Here is a 22,065-nt window from a genome sequence, read left to right as displayed (position 1 = left end):
TGAGATCAAAAGATATAAAAGTATGAGGCCACGTAGAAAAAGTAAATTTTTCTAAAAATGTCAAGTTTTGGTTATGTTGAATGCCCAATTTATTGCTCTCATTTTGCTGCATAAAGCTTCTGTCTATGCCGTTCATTTCTAAAGCTATATGCAAGAACATTAGACCACCACTACCTACAAAACTGAAACTGAAAGTGCCAGTTTTGTGTGCATCATAAAATTAGCTTGATATGTAGTATTTTGTAGGTTATTTAGCAATTATATCAGGTCAGAACACGTCATAATGTTCTAAATGTATGGTCAACACATCCTTTTCAATCATGAACTTCTCACTAGGTGAATGCGTAAAGTGGTACATGTGTTTGCTCACCCTAAAAGACATGCATGTCAGCCTGTAAACCATCAAATTTGCTTTGACAATGTGTGTTATTTCAATAATGGAAACAGAAGCACATTTCATATAATTAAGCAAATTTGGATTGAGTCTGATCCCTACACTAAAAAAGCGTGCTCCACAAATGATCAGCTGCCTGTTATACGAAGGTGCCCCTGGTGTTATTGCATACTTCTTTGGTTATTTAATTACTACATTTCCAATATTCATCAAATCATATTTGTTTTGATTTACAGGATAGGCAAAAGCTTCTTTTACCTCTCTGCAAAAAATCTTTTTTTATTAGCAGAACTTGAGTTAAGAGCGTTCGTCGTGCAAGAAATTTTTATTGACATTTTCAATTATAAAAAATAAAAAATATGACGAACTTTATAATGCTCACATTTGCCTAAAAAGATGTGCTTTAGAGTGCAGACTAATATTCTCCAGCGATTGTTACTTGAAAAAAAATTTCCCGTCACTTGGCCTCGTACCTTAAAATAAATTTATTATCAGCAAACAATAAGTGATGGGGATCCAGGAAGCCCCTTCTTTGTTGGCCTCCATACAACCGATTTCCTAAGGCACACAGATGCTGCAGTAATGAGCAGAATACAAGTTAGGCAGGATACGAAGGCAAAAATAATGTTAGAAAAACCAAGTGTTGGGCGAGTTGGTATTCCATTTTCGGTGAATTTTCGCACAAAAAAAGACAAAAAGAAAGAAAGCACAGACAGGCGTCTGTGCTCTCTTTCTTTTCGTCCGTTTACCCCCCCCCCCCCCCCCCCCCCGCGAAATGCCATTCACAAAAATAATCTATCGTCTGCTCACGTAGGTTGGCCATGTATGCTTCTACAGCTATAGGAACATACTACCCTCGGCGACAAATTCTCTCAACATCACTGTGGAAGGTGCAGAACCGAAGTGCATGGCTGCTACCGCACCAAAAAATAGTACTTAGGTTTACTAATAATTTTCTCATTTGCCTTGCAGGAACAAATTCTGGTTTATTTATTAGGCGACTCCTACAGTTGCAAAAAGTCATATGTTATTGCTCACTTTGCAAATGACTTCCTTTTCTTTCCAAGTCTTAGACCGCACTGCCATTTCAGCTCGCCCATTTTAAAAAACATGGCGTCTGTGACTTAGTAGGTCAGTGCACGGCCGCTAATGCGCTGATTAGGTCAAGAAAAGTATACTTGTAACGAGACAGTAAAACTACACTTAACCATCAAAATACTTCTTCCATTCACAATTTTTATTTATATAATTTATATAATTTTCTAAATGCGTTAAAAGCGCGAGCGAGCAACACCAAAATCTACCGCAAGCCGCTGTACATGAACATGGAGTAACATGAATGTGCGAAAGCCCTGCCTTCGTAGCCTTCGCTTCAATGTCAACATAAGTTGTCACCGAGTATGGTGCATAGCACAGTTACAGTAACACCAGAAGAACTACCTAATTTCAAACTGAGCATATATTGGTGCTTCATACAAAAATGTTAAAGGGACACCAAAAGAACACATCAAATTAGTTTAGACTGATAAAATATACTCCAGAAACTCTAGTATAATTTTACCACTATAGTTTTATAAATACATGAGAAACTCAATGTCACAAGCTTCATTTTTTAATTTCCTGCCTAAATCTTCAATTGTCATGTCACGGATTTGTCTTTTCGTATTTCAGCCTCATTGGCTCTACAAATTTTTCTGAAACTTGGTAGGTTTCTGGCCCCCTCAGAAGAAAATGTACTGTCAATGTACATAATTTTTAGCGATTAGGAACTACCGTATTTACTCGCGTACTGAACCCGCTCGCACAATTACCGCACCCCAAGACTTCAGTCATCCAAATTAGGATTTTTTTTCTCCCGCGTAATAAGCATACCCCCAACATTCACTTGCCGTAATCCCGCTAATTGACACCTGGTGCCTCCTTGCCCGTTGGATCTTTCATTTTTTTATTATTATGCCGGCCCCTCTCGGCCACCTCGGCTCGTTCCTTCTCCCCTTCGCCCGTATTGTTTTTCTTTCCATCTGTATGCGACACGTCTCATCTTTTTTAATTATTTGTGCGCCACAGCGGGGTTCATGATTGGTATGAGGGTAGAGACATCGCAGCTGACAAGCACACAGTGAGCGAAGGTCACGAAACTGCTCGCACCAACCAACAGTCGCTTCCTGCAAATATAAAACTTTAAGGCCCAACCACTTGCATGCAATTTTCGAGCAACAGCAACAGCATTTGCTGTCGCCATGGCTGTCGCAAAGAGCCATTCGTCACCATCGCGTCGCAGGTTTCTGAAAAACCAGAAAAAAAATCGCTTGTTGCCCAGAAAACATTGTGACGATTTCCACAACATGGTAGCACCTCCGATTCTTGCTTCGGTTACAATTTGCTCTTCATGCTCGTTATCTGTGCGTACTTACAATAACTTCTCATGTGGACAGCAAGGCGGAGGCCGCATTTTGTCAATTTTGTTACAGACAGTTTGTGTGGATCACGGAGGAATGGTTTTGATGCTTCGGCGGTAGCTTGCCACATTGTCAAATGTGTCACAGAGCATGCTTCTGGGCGCCCCTTGAGATCACAGCTGATGCCACTGTTGTGGCTAAACGACAGTGAGAAAAAAAGCCGCAAAACGCTTTTATGCAGCGCGTGGGTGGCGCAGCCACAGCCTGCAGAAGATAGCGCCTTCAACTACAGATGATGAGTGAAGTGCAACAAAAGAGCTGTTTTCTAAAAGTGTATACGTGTGTCAATTCTGAAAGGCTAAGCGATCTACCCTTTTTTTTTTTCATTACCACATATTTTGTATGTTCATTACGCGAGTAAATACGGTATGTGGTCAATAGTAGACCTGTCAAAATCTACAATGTCAAAGTGAATGGTGCAGGAACTTGTGCAGGCATTGCCACCTACATTTTATTTTTGTATTTTCTAACTTACCAAATCTTCTTACAGGATGCAAGCATGGTGTTCGTGAAAGAGTAATGTACTGATACAAAAAAAATCGGTTCTCTCTTTAGAGTCCCTTTAAGGAGGGGGGGGACATGTGGCTATCCCCAGCATGAGGATATGTGTGCACCGAGTAAGATGCTCAATGAAAAGGGAGAAAATAAGCACACCTACAGCCTAGAACAACATGTACCTTTAAGGTGGAGTGGGACTTCCTTTGGTCAGAAGATGGGATTTCGGGATTCTACAATGACTTGATAGAATATTTCTCAAGCTTTCAAAAAAATATATATCTGACTTGGGTAGTCGCGGTTTCTAAATTACTTTTGCTATTTTTTGTTTTGCACACCGACAGAAAATGCGCGTGTAGTGCAACCTGATTTCAGTGCTTTTCTCATAACAATTAGTGCACATTTTTTTTAATTATCATTAGCAAACAAAGATTCTCAGATGTGTTAATTAGTGGTATTTATAAAACTGGAATTAGAATCAGAAACGTAAGTGCATTTGTGTTTTCAAATATAAAAAAGACATAAGTAGTAATTTTCATACACTGACAAACTTAAAAAGCATAACAAATTAGTTTTTGTTGTACACTTATTCTTAAATCCACTTCTGCAGTAGCTACCTTTATGTAAAATTGCAATGCTCTGCAGAAAGCAGACCTTAAAGAGGTCATAAAGCAACCCTCGGCCTTGTTGAAAAAACATCCGGCGGAAAGCAGACACAGCTATAAACTGTGCAGCCAAATATTGCAGCCATGTGTACAGCACAAAGGCTAGAAGTGGAGTGCAAAGTTGCTGTTGTTTCATGTGTCCTCTTTTCAAATGGTGGCCCAGGGATGCCATAGGGTAGATATAAAAAGGAGCCAGAACTTAAGGCAAAAGTAGCCAAAGTAAGCATGCCATATAACTATCCCAAAGTTTGTACCCAAATAAAAAAACATCGGTATTGTAACTCGAGTCTATTATTATATAACAAAAGTGAGTTTGAATATGCAAAGTCACAAAAATAAGACCATGATTTTTCCTTTTCAAAGCACAAATGAGCTGTGAAAAAATTTTTATCCAGCACAACGTCAAGAGTATTAGAGAAAAAAGTGGATAAACCACTAAGAAAAATGTAAGAGAATACAATGAGTAAAAAACAATAATGAAGGGGTTTCTAACAGACTACATGTGCATGGGTGATTACTGCCACATGGCAATGATCATTACCCCCACTTCGGTAGCAAGGAAGGTAATTTCGCTCATTGGCTGCGTGTGCTAGAAAAGCTACGGGCTTCAAAAAATGGAATACCTACCACATGGCAATAACCAAAGATATGGGAGTAGTGCGCTGATAAAATATGTGATGAAGGATGCTATCACTGTATGCGTCATGAAATACGTTCAATCAGCAAAACTTCTAGGTGCTTTTAGAGACAGAGAACAAAGAGTGGATTTTCTGGCTGTTACCCTCACACTGAGAATTGAGTTACAAAGAATATTACATAATTCCTGGTTACATCACTTATTTGAACACACATATTCATACCAAGCTATGGGTTTTTAAGAAACGCTGTTTAAGAGACAAGTAGGCAGACTATCAGTGTTTCGGTTGATACAAATAACCTAGTAGTGTCTGGCATTTAATTATACAAAAGATAATTTTGCGCCACGTGGCTCAACAACTACATCGAATTTGTTAGAATAAGTAACTATATATAGGAGAGACGAAGTAATATTGGAACACACTATTCAACAAGCCATGGGGAACATTAAATGTTGAAGCAGGTTTCTCTTGAAGCTGCAGACTGAAATCGACTACATAATTGATTTGCCATGACAGACCAGCGTGATTGTGATGACAAAATCGAGGATTTCGTCAAGTTCCTTCACAAGAAAGCATGTGCTGAGCTATTAGCATTAGGAATCGACGTCAGAATAGATAGCAGGCAGTGTGAGAAGCGCGCTAGCCATGCGTTTCCCCAAATCGGGGCATCTCGATGCATGCACACCAGCGATCTGCTGATGTGAGGACACGTGCATGCATAGTCTGATGCAACTGAAAATATTAACACAGTGGGTAGTGTTTAGGCTTGCTTGCTATGTTATCAGCAAATAAGAAAAAAGTTGACAACTAAATGCGCCAAACGAAAAGCTCAATGTAGCCAAAATGTAGCCATGACGGCAGCCTGAAACTTTCGGAGCCTGAAACTTTCAACAGGAGCCAATTAAGCGCAATGTAGCCATTAACAGCAACCCTGCAGAGGCTGGTTCCCACTCTTGTCAGAGGGCGGGTGTCTGTCATTGTACATCCAATTTCTGTCATCCAACATCACGATTATTGGTCAATTGCATATACAAAACAAGAGTGCTGTTTGAATCAGATTCATTACTTTCTAGTTGACACTGTGTATAATAGTTGTTGTAGGTAAATAAACAGACTGAAGTAGGCAAAAGCTTCAATGAGTTTTCAAAAAGATGAATTAGTTACGGTAGAGGCCAACCGTCGTCTGCTAAACTCAGTGCACCAGTGTACGTTCGAGTGTGCATGCCCGGAAGTTTGCTTGGAAGTTGAACGCAGCTCACATCTGCCGTTACAGTAACATATTTTTCGACAAAACATGCCAGGCGGACGTTCTGATAATGGGCAACACATAAACGAATTAACTATCTTCTGTTAGGTTGTCGCGAGCACCAAGACAAATTTGCATTTCTAAACAAGGTGATGAAAAGAAGGGCCACCGAAATAAAGTATAAATTAAAAGCACTTCACTCCACTTTTGAAGTATAGTGTAGCGGTTGCGTGTCAGCTTCACTTCGTAGTGTGCATCAACCGGGTGGGTTCAAGCCCCACTACCTCTTTGCATTTTTTTTTTGTCCCAGTGCTTATTCTGTTAGTAGCATAAAGATCTCGCCGCAACCGAAATTTTCAAAAGCAATTTAAATGCTCGATTTCGGCCCAAAATGGCTGTGCTACGTGCCAGCGTTGAGCATAAATCATGCAGTGTGCCAGTCTCCCAGTACCCTGCACCACATTGATCAAAAAATTATGAATGAGACTGGGACAGTACCACTGGCTTTTCCAATAGCACAGCCCGTAATTAGCGCATGTATTGTGGCACCTACACTCATGAGGACACATGACCATATCCACTGATTTAGGCGAAGTCGATGCTGTTGATATACCAGTGGAACATCGCACAGGGGATCCACCACCGCAGATTCAGACACACAACACCTCCAAAGCCAGCTATATTGCCAAGAAATGATGACAGTGAAGGATTACACTCAGCCTGCCCTTCGAGTTCCTTTCGTAGGGGAGCTTACAAAAATTCAGGCAATTGCCAATCATGCCTCGCTGCTTATTTCCTAGTAAAACGAGCAGAACTTGATTAGATTTTAGAGTACCTTCTAATAAAAAGTCTTTAAACGTTCCTAGTCGCTTGAGCAGATTACAGTGCAACAGGCACGTATTGTTTCAAACTGAAAAACGGTGGCCCACCAACAGCAAATGAGTATCGTGCACTCACTTCCGGGACAAACAACAGCTTGCAGTGCCTTCACCTGTGCGCACTCAAAGCACCATCTCACCATCTAGTTCCTGCCAGAGTAGGTAGAATACACTGTGGCAGACCGCACAGCTACAGCAGCTACAGCGAAGCGAGAAGCAGTCGATCAGAACTATGAGCTGACAGCAGCAGCCGTCAGCACTGCCATGTTGCGCAGAAAGGAAACCACACAACATTGAAGTGTGGTGACATAATGCACTGGGCAGGATGCCGTGCCGCGAACGGCACTGCCCTGTCCTGCAGAAAGAAGAAAGTTGAGGGAGAATGCGTGAAGAAAATATAGCTATCAGTGTATTTCCGGTCATACTTTAGCATTTCGAAAAATTCCTTTAACTAGGTATTCCAGAGAGGTGCCCGGCTCATTCCGAAATGTTTTACACTTCAGGCGTGAGGGGTGGTTCATGGCCCCTTTAACAGAAGTACATATCAGAAAGAAAAAAGACTGGTAAATACAATTTGAAACTAAATTTCAATTTTTAGGGGCCTATTCAGCATTTTAGGGGCAATTTTAACACCTATTTTAATGTGATAGCGTTAAAGAGCTCGTGTCGCAGAAAACCCGCCGCCTGCGTCGGCCCCGTTGGTTGTGAGCGAAAAATCATCTGTGCGTCTGTGACCGAAAAATCAAGTTACCGAGATAGCCACAGGAGGCTGCTACTTGTCCACGTGTGCGCGAGCGATCACACTGAAAAAGCCGTACATTCGAGGAAAAAAAAAGTGCTCAAGGTCATGAGGCGCGGTAGTTTCTTTGCCCTTCCACCCCTCCCTTCTTAGCTTCTAGCGCTTTCGTTGGGACGAGAGAAGAGCTAATGCAATTGCAGCATGCGACAAACCTTTGTAATGCATTGGACGGATTCTTAAAATTTTTGCGGCGTTGAATTCATGAAGCAATAAGCTCTTCTAGTGAATTCATTCCATGGTTACTTAGAAGTGTTTCAGGGCCCCTACAATACATTTTGTTCGACAGGTGTCACGACGAAAACAAGCCCATTCGGCGATAATAGCGCGCATGCTGGTCCAATGTGCGTGTTTGTGTGTGTGCATGTGTATGTAACAAAACATACGAATAAGTACTTAGCAGTTGAAGGGTGCACTAGGGGCCGGATTTCACTATCGCGTTCAACTCTTAAAGGCGAAGCTTAAGGGTTCCCCACTTTTTTTGTGTGCGTGGTTTGCGGAGACCGATAGCTGGGGACAAACCTAGCATAGGTCTAAGCACCGATATCAAATGATTTAGTATTTTAATCGCACAATAAAGTCCCTACATCGCAGCAAACTGCAACAACACGTAGTGGTTCTCGCCAGAACTTTTTAGGCGGAAATGACGCAGGAAGGTTGCAGCCATATGATTGGATAAATGTAACATTAGAAGCGATCGTGGTGTAGAATCAAAACTGAGGTTACTGATCTGTCATTTTCTTCTCTCTGCTTTTTCATCGAACCCTGAACAGATGTGGCCACAACAAAAAAAAAGTCACTGCGAAAAACCTCTCCCCCTTTTTCTTCTCTCTTCTTGCTTTTAGGAGTTTGCGAGCTGTCTCTTTCTGCACATGCACTGTTGAAGGGGTGCAGTGCGCCATTGTTGTTCGTTGGGCGGCTCACCAAACAGTACACGAAGAGTCAACAGTAGTTCACTGTCCTGGTCGTTCTAAAAGTTATTTCTAAGTATAAGGGGAGGGAGTGATTCAGAATGTTGTAAAAATCAGCAGAGAACACCTCCTTTCGACACAGTAGATCCCAGTCACGTTCTTGCGAAGCCAGGCATCAGGAACAAGGTCAACATCATTACTTTGAAAAAAAAAAAAAAAACGAAGTGCGAGTTTGCCCTATGTAGGTGCTTCCAGTTTATTTCATTGGGGCAGCCTTATGACGTCATGGGCAAGTGAAATATGGTCAAGTGACCTTGAGAAAATGGAGATGACGGTCAGCGTTTTTTTTTTTTTTTCTCTTGTGTTTCGAATTTTCCAAGTCGAATAACTTCAGACTGCATGCCATTATCACTGCCATTATTTCTGCATTAGTCTGTCTGTACTTAAGTCTACACAATCCCCGAATAAAACATGGGGTGTTGAATAGTGTTGGAGGGCCCCTTTAATGCACCCAGCATCTACCTTTAAAGTACCTTGGAATTTTATAGGCATAGCTTTTATTACCACTGTTGTATCGCTGCATTTTGAAAATCGCTTTCATAGTCTCACCCTACTTAATCTTCATCCTCAGCCTGACTCCATCATCATAGCAAAAGCTTCTCCCATGTTTCTCAAGCCTTATGCTTTCTGCAGTCACATTATCCCTGCAAACTATTTCATCTGCTCACTTATATTCTTGCTCCCAAGCTGTGCTAGCCTTCACTTGGAATCCAATTTATCACTTTTAATGACTAGTGATTGTGTTGGTTTCTTACTACACGCCTGGTCCATGCCTATTCCTTCTTAACTAAGATGACTAACTTGTGTTGGTTCCCTTACCCCCTTTGATCTCCCCTAGCCCCTTAAAGGGATACTTAACAATATTTTTGCAACCAAGATTTTTAAACAGATTGAAAGATTGGGTCCTGAAATCGATAGAGACAGCCTTCATTTCAGGCAGAAAATACAGGAAAATAATTAATTCAATGCGTTTTTCGCGAACTGCCGCACCCAGCGGTCACACAATGAACTACGGAGGCAAAGTTTGGCAACGTCACACCCACCCGGAACGGAGAAGCCAAGTCTCTCCGACTCTGTCATCTCCCCATACGATTCCTATAACAAGTATGAACACAGGGTTCATGCTCATTCACATAAAAAAAAAATTCAGGGGTTATCAAGGACTTTCAAGGCTATAAGCGCGTACTTTCAAGGACGACATTGTTTGTTAGAAACCCAATTAACACATATTCAGAGGAGGATAAAAGCTTGAAATAACTAGAACTTATCAAAAAAAAAAGGTACCATCACTAGAGCAGACGTCAAAAATAAAGCTCTAATGACATCTTATTTCTAGACAACTTGCCATCGTACTTTCTTGCTGCTTGGTCTTGGCAGTCTTCCTAAAGTTGTTTGAATTAATGATGCAAGTCAAGTCTCGAATTGTATCTGCCTTTTTTGCATATGAGTTTGCTGTAGCCGTTAATTCCTTAATAGAGGCTTCTAGTTTCTTTTCCTTTTTTTGTACGCATTTAGACCTGCTCCTCGATGCAACATTTCTTTTACAACTTTTCATCCTCCTGCCTTTTTTGAGTTTACAGAAATGCACAGTATTGGTTCCATGCAGAAGATACTGATGTTTGCAATTCTATTGTGATGGGCACATTACATATGCCACCTGCTACATTTACGGCATCACAAATAATGCGCTGTAAAATGTGCGACAATGTTCATTTAAAAAAGAAAGAAGTTGAAATATTTTCAAGGATTTGCAAAAATTCTACCACTTTCAAGGCTTTGAAAACAAACTTTACAAATTCAGGGGTTTGCAAGGATTTTAAAGACCCGTATGACCCCTGGAACAGCACCGGCTAGCGAAGAAAACTCTCAGCCGAGCCAAGCATCACTGTTTTTGTAGAAGGGAGAGAGTAGAAAAAAGGAGAGGTGGAGAAAAGGAAGGGGAAAACAGGAATTCGTACACCCTGCATTCGCCTCCGCAATTGTGACGTCACAGCTCCCACTTGAGTGCAGCCGCCGTGCACTGAAAATCCATCAAAAATACAACCAATTGTTCAAAAATGAGAGAAATAAATTCTGTTTATCAGACAATTGCATCTTCCGAGTAGAATTAAGAAGTTTCGTCAGTTTTCCCGATTTTTGTTCAGTCTGATCTCTTAAACGTTGCATTGATATTTTGGCCCGTGACTCGCTGTATTGTCCTCAATTGATGTTAAACTCTTCTCTTAGACCTTCAGGTTTCTTCCCAGAGAGTAAGTACTGGTAAGATGCAGCTGTTACATACTTTCCTTTTGAAAAATGCTGGTAAATACCTGCCGGGTACATATTGGGTGGAGCAAATATATCAAAGAGACATCGAACAAATTTTGCCGCCAAAATTTTCAGGCAGACCAAAAGATTGGGTGCTAAAATCAGTAAACAGTAGAGGTGTGTGGGGCTTCGGGTAGCTCGAGAGCCCGGGGGCTGGGCAGGCCGACGTCTTGTCATCTCTGGCCCCGGCAAGGCTCCGACTACTTTTTGTTTTTTATTTTACCAGCATGCGGATACGTGAATGCTCTATTTATAGAAAATACACGATAAAAACGCTTTAAAATGTGACATTTAATGAGAATCTTTTTTTTTTCTTTTTCTTGGATCAAAACAAACCATTTTAGTGTTTTAAAAGACAATTAACCAAGTTCAAGGAATGTGAATCCAGGAAATTTCTGCAAACGAGGGGGGGGGGGGCAGTCACGCTCAATTATTAGTTTCAAGAGAAAAAAAAATGCATCCCGAAAAACAAGAGGGAGGGGGGGTCCCAACTGCAAACATCAACGCTGCGGTCTTATAATGGTTCGGCGTGGTCAAACACACAAGCGCAAGGTTTCCCACTAAGGCGAGAGTCCCAAAGTGGGAGCGCAAATACTCCCGAAATTTCACATTTTGAAAATAACTAGCGAAATCTACTTCCGTCAAAACATATCGCATACGTCTTCCTGGGACACACGTGAACGGACGGGATGGTGCAGCTAGCTACCACAAAAGCGCGGGTCAAAGCTTTACTCGATACTAGATTTTTTTGACAGGAAAGCCAAAATGTCTCTAGCCTTTTTCATGCCTTTACTACCTGTAATATATCGCTGTGTTAGCCTCGTGCCCTCGAAGCTCACAGATTGCTATTTGGTTTGTGACCGCGGTTATGTGCGCCGCAGTTCCGGCAAACAGGGTAGTTCAGTTTTCAATCCACATGCGCTGGCTGCGCACCTGCCTTCAAAATCAAGTCGCTTTATGCTATCTATGATTGCATCTGCCGCGGTTCTGTCCACAGAGTTTGCAGAAAGCAGCGTGGCTTTGACTGGTCGAGCATTAGACATCAGCACACTTTCGAAGTTCTGTCAGTTACGTCATCGCTGTACATGATCGTGTGAAGAATGACCGCTGTTTCCTCCACAGTGGTTGTGGCAACGACAACTACACACACTTGTAGAAGACAGTGCATGCACAGGTGACACGCGTACTTCTAAAGCCTCGAGCCCGCTTCTTTCGGCCTTCGTTCGACAGTTTCGGCACTAAAAAAATACCCAAACAAAATAAAAAAGTCCACATCACCCGCTGCTACAAGAAAAAGTGTTCCGAACATTCAAACTTTGGCCCAATGGACACTGTGCCACTTGGCTGGGGAATTTCACGAATTCGTATCTGCCACGGTTTGGCATCACTGAAATTTTACTATACGTTTAGATTATTGCCTCCTAAATTCATTTATAATGAAATGCGGCGTGTTGACAAAAAACCTGGAGCGGATTTACCCGCGTTTTTGTCAATGCAGCCAGATTATCTACAGACATTTCATTCAATTTCCAGGCGGCCAGATCATCTACAGACATTTCAATTTCGGGGATATTTTCATGACAACCGTACACACAAAAGAAACGGTCGGAGTCAAGGAGTCTCATGGAAAATCCGGGAAACTGACTGGACCAAAAGCAACACACTTTCAATGAAGATAGCATAACTTCTATACCCATAAGTGCAACAAATGAATCCCAGTGTCCAGTATATAGTGAAATAGAAGAGATGCATTGGCATGACAGGCAGGGTGCGCCCAGTTTCCCGGCATCCTTTTACGCTCTGAACGACCACTAGAGTAGGTGGGGGCGCTGCTGCTCATTTCATACAGGGAGTCTTCATGTGTGGGCCGCCTCAACGAAGACTGCGCACACATACAAGCGCTAACAACTGAATTTTATTTCGAAGGAACATCCAGGTATAAATATGCAGAATTGCCCATGCGCACCAGATATCATGCATCACATATGTGCATCAGATATTGCACGGCTTAAAGAAAATTGGCGACAAATCAGTGGCGACGTTTTTTTTTCCACTCCCAATGAACTGTCGACGTTATGCAAGCAAACTCCTCCTGTGAATAAGGATGAAGGCTACAACATTAAGATCCCAATCACAAAGTGTGCTTAACACGTGTTTTATGACATACCCCTTTCCTGTGGAGGGGCATACGTGGTTCAAATGAGAAGATGCTTCAACGTGCATCTGCAAGATAATTTCCAAAAAACGGAGAAAGGTAGAGATGGTATTTTGGCGAACATTGTTCAGAGTGTGGCTGCACTCATATCTTTGATGTCCCTACTGTAATCGCTAAAACGTCGTGCGAGACAAAAAGGTTGATTATTGAAGCTGTGGCAAGAAAAAAAGGTGATTATAAAACCTGCTGTAACATTAACGACAAAAGAGTTGCCATTCTTGTGGCAAGCAAACTCCCTTAACGTGATCATGGTCAAAGGACACTTTTGACGGCATGCACTCAAGCATAGGAAGTTCTGCATATTAAAGGGGCCCTGAAACACTTTTTTGAGTAACCATGGAATTAATTCACTGGAAAAGCGGGTTACAATTAAACACCACAAAAATTTGTCACACGCTGCAATCACATTCTCTCTTCTCTCGTCCTGACAAAAACGCTGAAAGCTGGGCAGGAAGGAATGGGAGAGGCAAACAAAAACATCACTCGCGCCTTCTGACCTTGATCGTTTTTTTTTTTTAATATGCAGCTTTTCAATGCGATCGCGCACGCACGCGTAGCCAAGTAACGGCCTCTCGCGGTGACCTCTGTAACAACTAATCGTGCCATGTTCAAATCAGCCAATGGCCGATAGATGGGCTTACTAGGCTTATTTTCCGTTATTTGTCGAAAGAAGAGAAAGCTACTTTTAGCTGACTTTGATCATTTATTGTGAATTCTAGGCCGCATGCTGCACTATAATATTTGGCTCGCGTGTTGTCGGGAGCCTCTACTACCGATCAGGAGCGTTTTCTGACCATGCTCAAAAAGTGTGGCAGGGCCCCTTTAATACATATTCTTTGGAAATAAAATTCAGTTGTTGCTTCTATTCGTGTGTCCCTTCTTCACCCGTGTATCGCACGGTGTGAGCTATTATGGATTATCACGTGCACGTGAAGACTCCAAATTTTCATAGTGCGTGTGGCGGCGGTATGGTGCGCATGGCTGCACTCAATGTGTTCTCTGGCCCAACATGCTATAGTAACATTGGCTGGGTTTGCGTGTCGTTAGTGTTTGGAGCACCTGTTACGCTTTAAGTGCCTTCTAGCGTGAATCGTGAGCACCGCGTGTGCCACCCGTGGCATGGCGAAAAGGCAGCACCCGTTGCGCTTTAGTGCTTTCTAGCGTAGATCGGGATCACCGCGTGCCACCTGTGGCATGGCAAAGAGGCAAACAGACTAGCACCAGTGCTTCACTCCGGGTTGCCGCACGGGCTACCCAAATGGGCCAAAAGTGTCGCTGATCGCCACACCGAAAGATGACCTCCGAAAGAAGTGGAAGCGGAACCTTCACAGAGAAGATAAAAGTTTTAGCATTTCTTCGGCAGTATGCGAGCACCACTTTGAACTGCACTTCGTTCTGTGTAAGTGAATGCCGGTCATAAAGGCAACAAAGTGAGGAGCTTGATGAATCCGCACTTTGTTGCCGTTTATGACATAAGCGATCGTGCGGATTCCATTGAGAAATTCGTGCATCCACATCACAAAAAGGACGCAGGTACAAGTTTTGCCAAAATCCTGTCCCTCAAAAAGTCATTTTACATAACATAAATTTTGGGTGCTACTGATTTACCAGCACATTCACTACCAGAAATGTGAAAATAATGAGGAATTGCATGTGTAAGATTGGTGTGTGTAGATAGCAGCAGCAATAATATCCAAATCTGCATTATTGCGTGAAAAAAATCCGCGGCAAACATAGGCATGCGCGCCATAGTAGTATGAATTGCAGTGGCACCATTTCGTGGCATCCATGTGAAAAAAGGCCGCCTGTGCGAAGCTGTTCGTGCCACTACATCACTTCTAGTTCACTTTAGTCCAGTACACTGGACCTGGTTCGCCCATAAACACTATTGTACTTGCAACCTCCGAAAGTTTTTTCATGCTTTTCAAAAGATTCTTAGCTATAAAAAAATGAATTTTTTTCGCCCCTACAAAAAATTCAGGACGGAAAGAGATGTAACAGTCAAAATTATGTCGCAGATTTGAAAGGATTTCTTCTGCATGTTGGATGCTGAGGTTTAGTAAAATCCGAGCCCTTCAATGCTTTTCTGGTCTTCCCCAATAGAATGAGAAGAGCTTTGCTATGTCGCCATAGCGGCTGCGCTGCAGCACTAGGAGCACGCAGGGGGCATTGAGGAGAGCTTCGCTGCGTAGGGAAGCTGGGGGCCCGAGAAAGCCGGCAGAATTATCATTCAGTTTTCCTTGTTTTTCTGAATTTATGCGACTAACTGCAATGAGAAATGTATGCAAGGTTGCGGTTGGTGTAAAATGATGATGCCTAAGACATGCCATGCACTAGGTGCCTAAAGTGCGACACACTTTTGCTCGAGCAATATTGTCCACATAACATGCTGTTCTCAAAGTTACATGTCAGAAATGAACAGAATGTGGTTGCAAGCTCCGACTTAAGGCTTAACTATGGATCCAAGAGACCAGCATGTATTGACGCTGCACATGGACGTTACCTTGCGAAAGCTTTGTCATTCCCGCTTTCAAGTGTTGCCAAACTTATGTGTGTTAAGCGACAGTGGAGTGAAGTTAGCTTTAATGAACTGTAAACAAAGAAATGTAGAGATTTTCTTTTTTGTAATGTGGCCAAGTACCGTGGCATAGGTGGCCTAATTGTAAATAGCGCAATCGGCACTGCCTCAACTGTTGCTGGGAGACTTATTTTGTGAGTTGGTAGGTTTATAAGACTTGTGCAGTTTTGGAAGTCTGCATAAATATTGTGTGCCTGAATAAATACTCTTGTGCTCCACTGCCTGAGGTAAGGAACCGTGCTAGAAGAACATATGCAGCAAATATTACCGAGTCCAGTATGACTGGATCCATCACAGCCTTGATATCTTAAAAAAAATATATGCGAAAGTAAGGTTTTCACACATGCACGTGACAGTCACATTGTATGCCAGGTGAAGTATGAGTGGCATTTGAATTATTGTGGTTTGGTGCTATAGATACACCATTGCCTCGAACCGGCGCAGAATTCAGCCAAGTGAAGCGCATGTTGACCATGGCGACCTCAGCGGCGCCTTCTGTCTCTGTATGAAACTAAGGGCGGAGTTTTGTGACCAGAAAAGCATTAAAGGACTCTGGTAGAAGTCTTAAGTTCCTTGTATGGTAATTTTAAAACATGATGTGGTCTTGGATAAAAACAGAGCTCAACTACTTTTACTGTCGAATGTCCTTTATTTGAGCGTAACAATAAGATCAATATAAATTTATAGCTGTCCTCCCCAGTTGTACATAACAAAACTGTTTTGACATTGGAATTCGTTCTTTACCAATACATCCCAATACTGATACATCCACAGAAACCCCCCCCTTCCCCCTTGAAGAGCAGTTGTACTATGCCTCCAATACTGAAGCTGCAGCATGGTACTCAGATCATTCATTATTTCATGAATGAGTTTAGAAGACTGATGCAACTTCTCAGCAATGGGACGTAAACCAAGTTTGGCTTCACAAAGGCTGCAGTGACTGTGAACTGGACTGCTTCCGCAGACTAGCCCTCAGAAACAATCAAGCTAAGTTGCACAAGACAAGTGGACAAAAGCAGTGCACCTACTGTTACTCAGACATTGGAATTATGCTATTAAAGAGGGAGGGTACAAGAATGCCAGCGTTTTCTTCCTTCTATGCGAGAAGTGATAAGGCTAGCGCAACACATGTGACGATTGCAATACGTCATTGACTACCTGATTGAATACCTGGTTGTAAAACACATGCAGGCCAAAGAGCTACACGCTCTGTCTCAAAAGTCCCCCCCCCCCCTTTCTTTTTCTTTCGAAGTGGGGCAGTGCTTCGAACACAGAAGTTAGAAAGGGATATAAGCTTCAAAACAAGTCCACTTTCAGTTGCCCAAGAATAGACATTGAGGCAAGTCAAGCCATTATGCACAGGTATGTACTATACCTTCGTCTACAAAAAATAATAATAATAATAATAATAATAATAATAGATAAATAAAAATATGGGCAAGCATTTGGAGCAGTGTCATCAAGTTTTGTGTGAAACTGGAATAAAAACAGGGTGGAGACACTCAAGATGCTTCAGAAAGCCTATGGTGATGACGCGATATAACAATTCCATACTTTAATGTGGCACAAGAGGTTCCGAAGAAGTCTGAAGTCTGTCAGCTATGACAACCACTCTGAACGTCCCTCAAGAGCATAAGCGGACGATTTGGTGCATAAAGTGCATCAGGTATTAGATAAAGACCGATGATTAAGTGTGTTCAGATGATCACGGAGGAGTGTGGAATACCCAGACAATCGCTCGTGTTTCGAACTGTGAAAACACGGCCAAAAGTCCTGACGAGTGACACGATGAAGGAGCCACACAGCGCTGAATGTCTCCAAGTTGCAGGCCAAAATGGGTGTGGCAGTGCTGCTCCACTTCGATTTAACACCAACAGACTTTTTTTTCTTTTTTGTCCCCAATGATCAAAGGCACCCCGAATGGAACTCTGCATGCACGGGACATTGGAAACCGTAAAAGCATCTTCAACGACCTCACTCAAGGAAGTTCTCGTTGGCGGCTTCCAGGTTGTCTTCAATGTTTGGGCAAGGCGTTAAATGAGGGGAGAGTACTTTGAAAAGTTCTGAAAAGATTGTAAATTTCCATTGAATAAATTATTTATAAAATAAATATTCACGGAACTTTTGGGACAGACCCTATATGTACAATTCACACACTAGTTCCATGTCCTTGGCTCCATATTTTCTCATAGCAAATAAATAAGCAGTGGCAAAAACAGCCACCACTACATAGCTCTAAGTCCACTTCAAACACAGGCAACCCAACATATTTTAGACAACTAAACCTATTTACTCTGGTTAATGTTTTTGCCAGGAAGTAAAACAACAGACCCCATAAGATGGCAACAGTGTCCACAGTGTCCAACACGAAAACCCCATGGAAATAGGTCTTCATATTTCGAAACAACCATGTTTGATTAGGATAATAAACTGTGAAAAACTTATACATCATTACTAGTAATATACGGAAACTTAATATTATGTCTTGCATCGTTACCTATTCACTATATTCAGTGCATTTCATCAAATAACCGTACACATTGTTTCAAGCATTTCTATTTTTGTAGTTACATGTTTTAAACAAACCACAAAGGACATTCCTAAGGCATGAAAATGCCTTGCAAGGTGGCCAAAGAATGAAGTTCACCTAAGTTGAGTGATTATTCCATGATTTAAGTATTTTACTGAACATGAGGGTCCACTTCAACAAAAATAAATGGGAACATACTTTACATATTTTATAGAAATCTATGACTAATGTTAAATTATTGTGCATTAGTTCATTTTGCTTGAGCAGCCAATACAAGTTCACCTAAGTTGAGTGATTATTCCATGATTTAAGTATTTGACTGAACATGAGGGTCCACTTCAACAAAAATAAATGGGAACATACTTTACATATTTTATAGAAATCTATGGCTAATGTTAAATTATTGTGCATTAGTTCATTTTGCTTGAGCAGCCAATACAGATCAACACTATTCTAAAGACTACCCTTGATATTAACAAACTTAAACAGCAAAATAACGCTTCTACATCTGAAACACTGCACCTTTAAGGGGAGATGCGGGTCGAAAAACGCGAATTTTTTTCAAAATGACCAATTTTTTTATTTCCACCTGTTTTGATAAGATTAGTACCTCTACTTCTCGAAAAAAAAAATGCATGTCGAGACTTAACTGGAAATGCTTTAAAATTACATCTAAAAATCACAAGGTGCCTTTTAAAAGGCCCAAAGTGTGCAGTCTTCAAGCACCTTGCCACCGATAATGTGCCGCGGCTCACTATTGTCGAACGCATGAGGCGAAGAGTCGAGCATGACTGTTCAAATAACGACCGTTTCCCTTGCTGATGTCACTGATGCGGCACAATAAATAATAAAAAGAAGCATGCTTTTACGCGTATTTCGAGAGCCGCGACTGGCTTATCATGTGGTACGAATTGCGGACCGCCATTGGCCGCTGCGCGCCTGTAACTGCTGTGAAGCCTACTTTTGCAGGGTCCATGTCCTGACAAGCAGCGCAGCTGAACAATGCTTTTCTCCTGTATTTCATCTCTGTCATGAATGAAAAAAGCCATTCGTCACACGTAAAAGCTGTTGTAGCAATGCGCTTTGTAGGAATAGGCTGCGAGCAGCTGGTTCGATTTGCAGCAGTTGGCTTGCAAAAGCCAATACATCAAAAGTCATTCACAGTCATCAGCCGGAAAGTTCGTGATGCGGCAATGGATGATGCCAGTGCCAATCTTGCAAGTTCGAAGAAACTTAGAGGGGACAACATTGTTATGTACGATGGTATGTGGCACAAACATGGCCGCAAAATGGCATCGGTACTGTTGTCTCTCTCGACGCTGGACTTTGTTTAGATTTCGCAGTCCTGTCGAACTTCTTTCTAGCTTGTAGTCGGCTCAAGGCTCTGCCAGATGGAGCGGAAGAAGTTTGGTAAGCGTTTCATGGCCCAGTCTGTGAGTGAAGTGTCTGTGAGGAGTCGGCTTGAAAAAGCCGAGAGGGATGAACTCATGGTGTTGGCGTATATTAGTGACAGTGACCACTACAAGAAGAATTGTTCTTTTTGGTGTGCAAATTTCATTGTATTTATTGACATCTTTCATAAATAAAAACTGAATTTTAACTTTAAAACTCGTTTTTCTCAAAACACAAATTTCGCCATTTTTTTTTTCAATGTGCCCCTCCTTTTTCGGGCACTTCTAGTGCTCGGATCTGCATAAAATTTTGCCCAAATTTTTTCCAAAGTATAACAAATACAATTATCTAGTTTAAATTTTAATATTTTATTATAAAGTAAAAATTGTATGTAACCTTTACTGGGGTAAAATATGGACTTTTTTGTCTATTTTATTTTTCACACCTATTACATATTTTGTATGCACTTCCTAATTAGTTATTTGCATTCCACATTTTATTTGAAACATGAACTATGAATGGTAAAAAATTACGGAAGTTTAGAGATGAAAAGAGGGGGGGGGGGACAAAAGGGCTAAGATTTTCACTTTGTCATGTCACAGAGCTGAAAGTATGCAACGTGAAAGAAAACTAATTATATATTTGAAATCAACATACTAAGTTCCATAAACAGCTTAAGTTTCATTGCTCTAGAGTTAATATTAAAAAAAAAGTGTCTTCGAGTAGCATCTCCTCTTAATATTGACAGTCTAATATGAATAACCTTTTGTATATCACATCATGAGTTGAACGAAGTCTTCTTTCACAATACCATTCTTTAAACAGCCATTAGTTTGCAATGTAAGCAAAGATATTTTGCAACAGCTTTTACTAGACAGCTCAGACACAAAATAAATAAAGTATCATATGCCTACTCATTTTGTTCCAATATATATACGCATCAGAATTAGCTTCATAACAGTTTACAGTATCTACAAGTTTCTGAGATGAAACATACAACTACTTATAGATATTATTTAGTGACTACTTTCCGTATTTGTCATCAAATATCAACATGCAAAAATAAGCCCATGCTAAAAAAAACTATTTGCTTTATGCCTGCAGTTTGCAAAGCAAGTATGCATAGTACACTAAGCCAGAAAGATAGCTAAAAATCTATTGAATGAATTCTTGAAAATTCTTCTATTTCATCAAAATACACTAACAATGTGCTCAATAGGTTTGAAGTTATGGTGTTTCTAAGATGAACACCGACTTTCACATAACAATCAAGAAATTACAAACATTATGCCATTTAGTAAGGCTGATGCAAAAAAGAACATTATATTATTACACTAAAAGAAAAATAATAATGAGAGCTTGATGGGTGTAGTCAGAGTCCTTTGTTATCAAAAAGCACTTGCTCATTTTAAGTGGCATCAAAATTTCATTTTTGTGAAAAAAAAAATGTCAGAAAATGGCACATGTCAAGCCCACTGCAATTACTGTTCACCAGGCAACAGCCCCAAATAATACACAGCAGAGCTACACTGCGTATGTTTTCACACCTGTTGCCAATTGCCTAGCGATGCTACTGCAGCAGTGATACTGCCACATGTAGGGTTCACCTTGCGGATAGCCAGTACCATGGCTCTCTGAGATATGGAGTGTATTCAGGAGTTTACACTGACTGGTTTTGTGTACAGTCTGTCAAAAAAAGGGGGGGGGGGTGAGGGGAAGCTCCTGCTATGTCTATTTAGTGAGACAACTTTCTAATCGGAGCTTTACAATGATAATAGCTGAAATAGGCTTTGTTTTATACATTGAAAAAACCTAATGTAATCCACCGAATTATTTAGATGGGTGTTCATCTTTTTCCATGCTTTCAAAACAAATGCCCCATATATAACCTGGGTTTTCTATATTTTGGATTCATGATGAAAGTTGTGTATGCTCTGCTAGTTTGATGTTCTCGGACATGGTGGCAAAATAGAGCAATACCTCCCTCCCACATGTATACCATGGTGCCTCCTACTAAAAAAATTTTAAATAACCTACAAGCTCAGCATGCAGAAGCATTACAAAGACATTTCATGGCATGGGCAGGAAAGAAAACACTGAAACTTAGCCAAGCACGAAATAATTGGGCCCTTTTTTTAGCAACAAAAATGCCGTGTTAGAAATAGCTTCTCGTGTCTGTGATGTTTGTTTCCAAGACTTAAAGTAAAAGAACAAATGAACACCATGTGGCAACCAATATAACCAAGAATGAGGCACCAGAGGCAATGCATCATTGCTCCTGAGGGCAATTCAAGCACCAGCAGATGTTATGAGTCACCAATGAAACTGTCAATACAAAATATCCTGAAAGTCTTGTTTACGCTTGGGTTGAGCAAATGGAAAGGTGGCAGAGCTGCAAAACTATTCTTTTAGAAATTATTAGGAACAATAAAAGATAGCATGCATTGACGAAAGAAAATTCATGATGTTCATGCACCTCATATACCAAACAGCTCACAAAA

At 41.2% G+C, this 22,065-nt stretch overlaps 1 protein-coding gene across 6 annotated transcripts in view; it reads right to left on the bottom strand.

Moving 5' to 3' along the window:
* Galphas (G protein alpha s subunit) overlaps positions 1–22,065 on the bottom strand; it is a 189,611-nt gene that overhangs the window by 48,400 nt on the left and 119,146 nt on the right. For 2 of the 6 annotated variants that reach the window (XM_075877236.1, XM_075877237.1), the window contains one exon: positions 16,272–17,705. The exons of the other annotated variants lie outside the window; for them this stretch is intronic. In XM_075877236.1, the coding sequence (XP_075733351.1) occupies positions 17,617–17,705 (89 nt within the window). In that variant the 3' untranslated portion in view covers positions 16,272–17,616. Of the gene's footprint in view, positions 1–16,271; positions 17,706–22,065 lie in introns of those variants that run through there. 6 annotated transcript variants of the gene reach the window in all.

The sequence above is a fragment of the Rhipicephalus microplus genome, chromosome X, assembly GCF_043290135.1.
Source record: "Rhipicephalus microplus isolate Deutch F79 chromosome X, USDA_Rmic, whole genome shotgun sequence".
Taxonomy (NCBI): Eukaryota; Metazoa; Arthropoda; class Arachnida; order Ixodida; family Ixodidae; genus Rhipicephalus; species Rhipicephalus microplus.
This window is presented reverse-complemented; position numbering and strand designations above follow the sequence as displayed.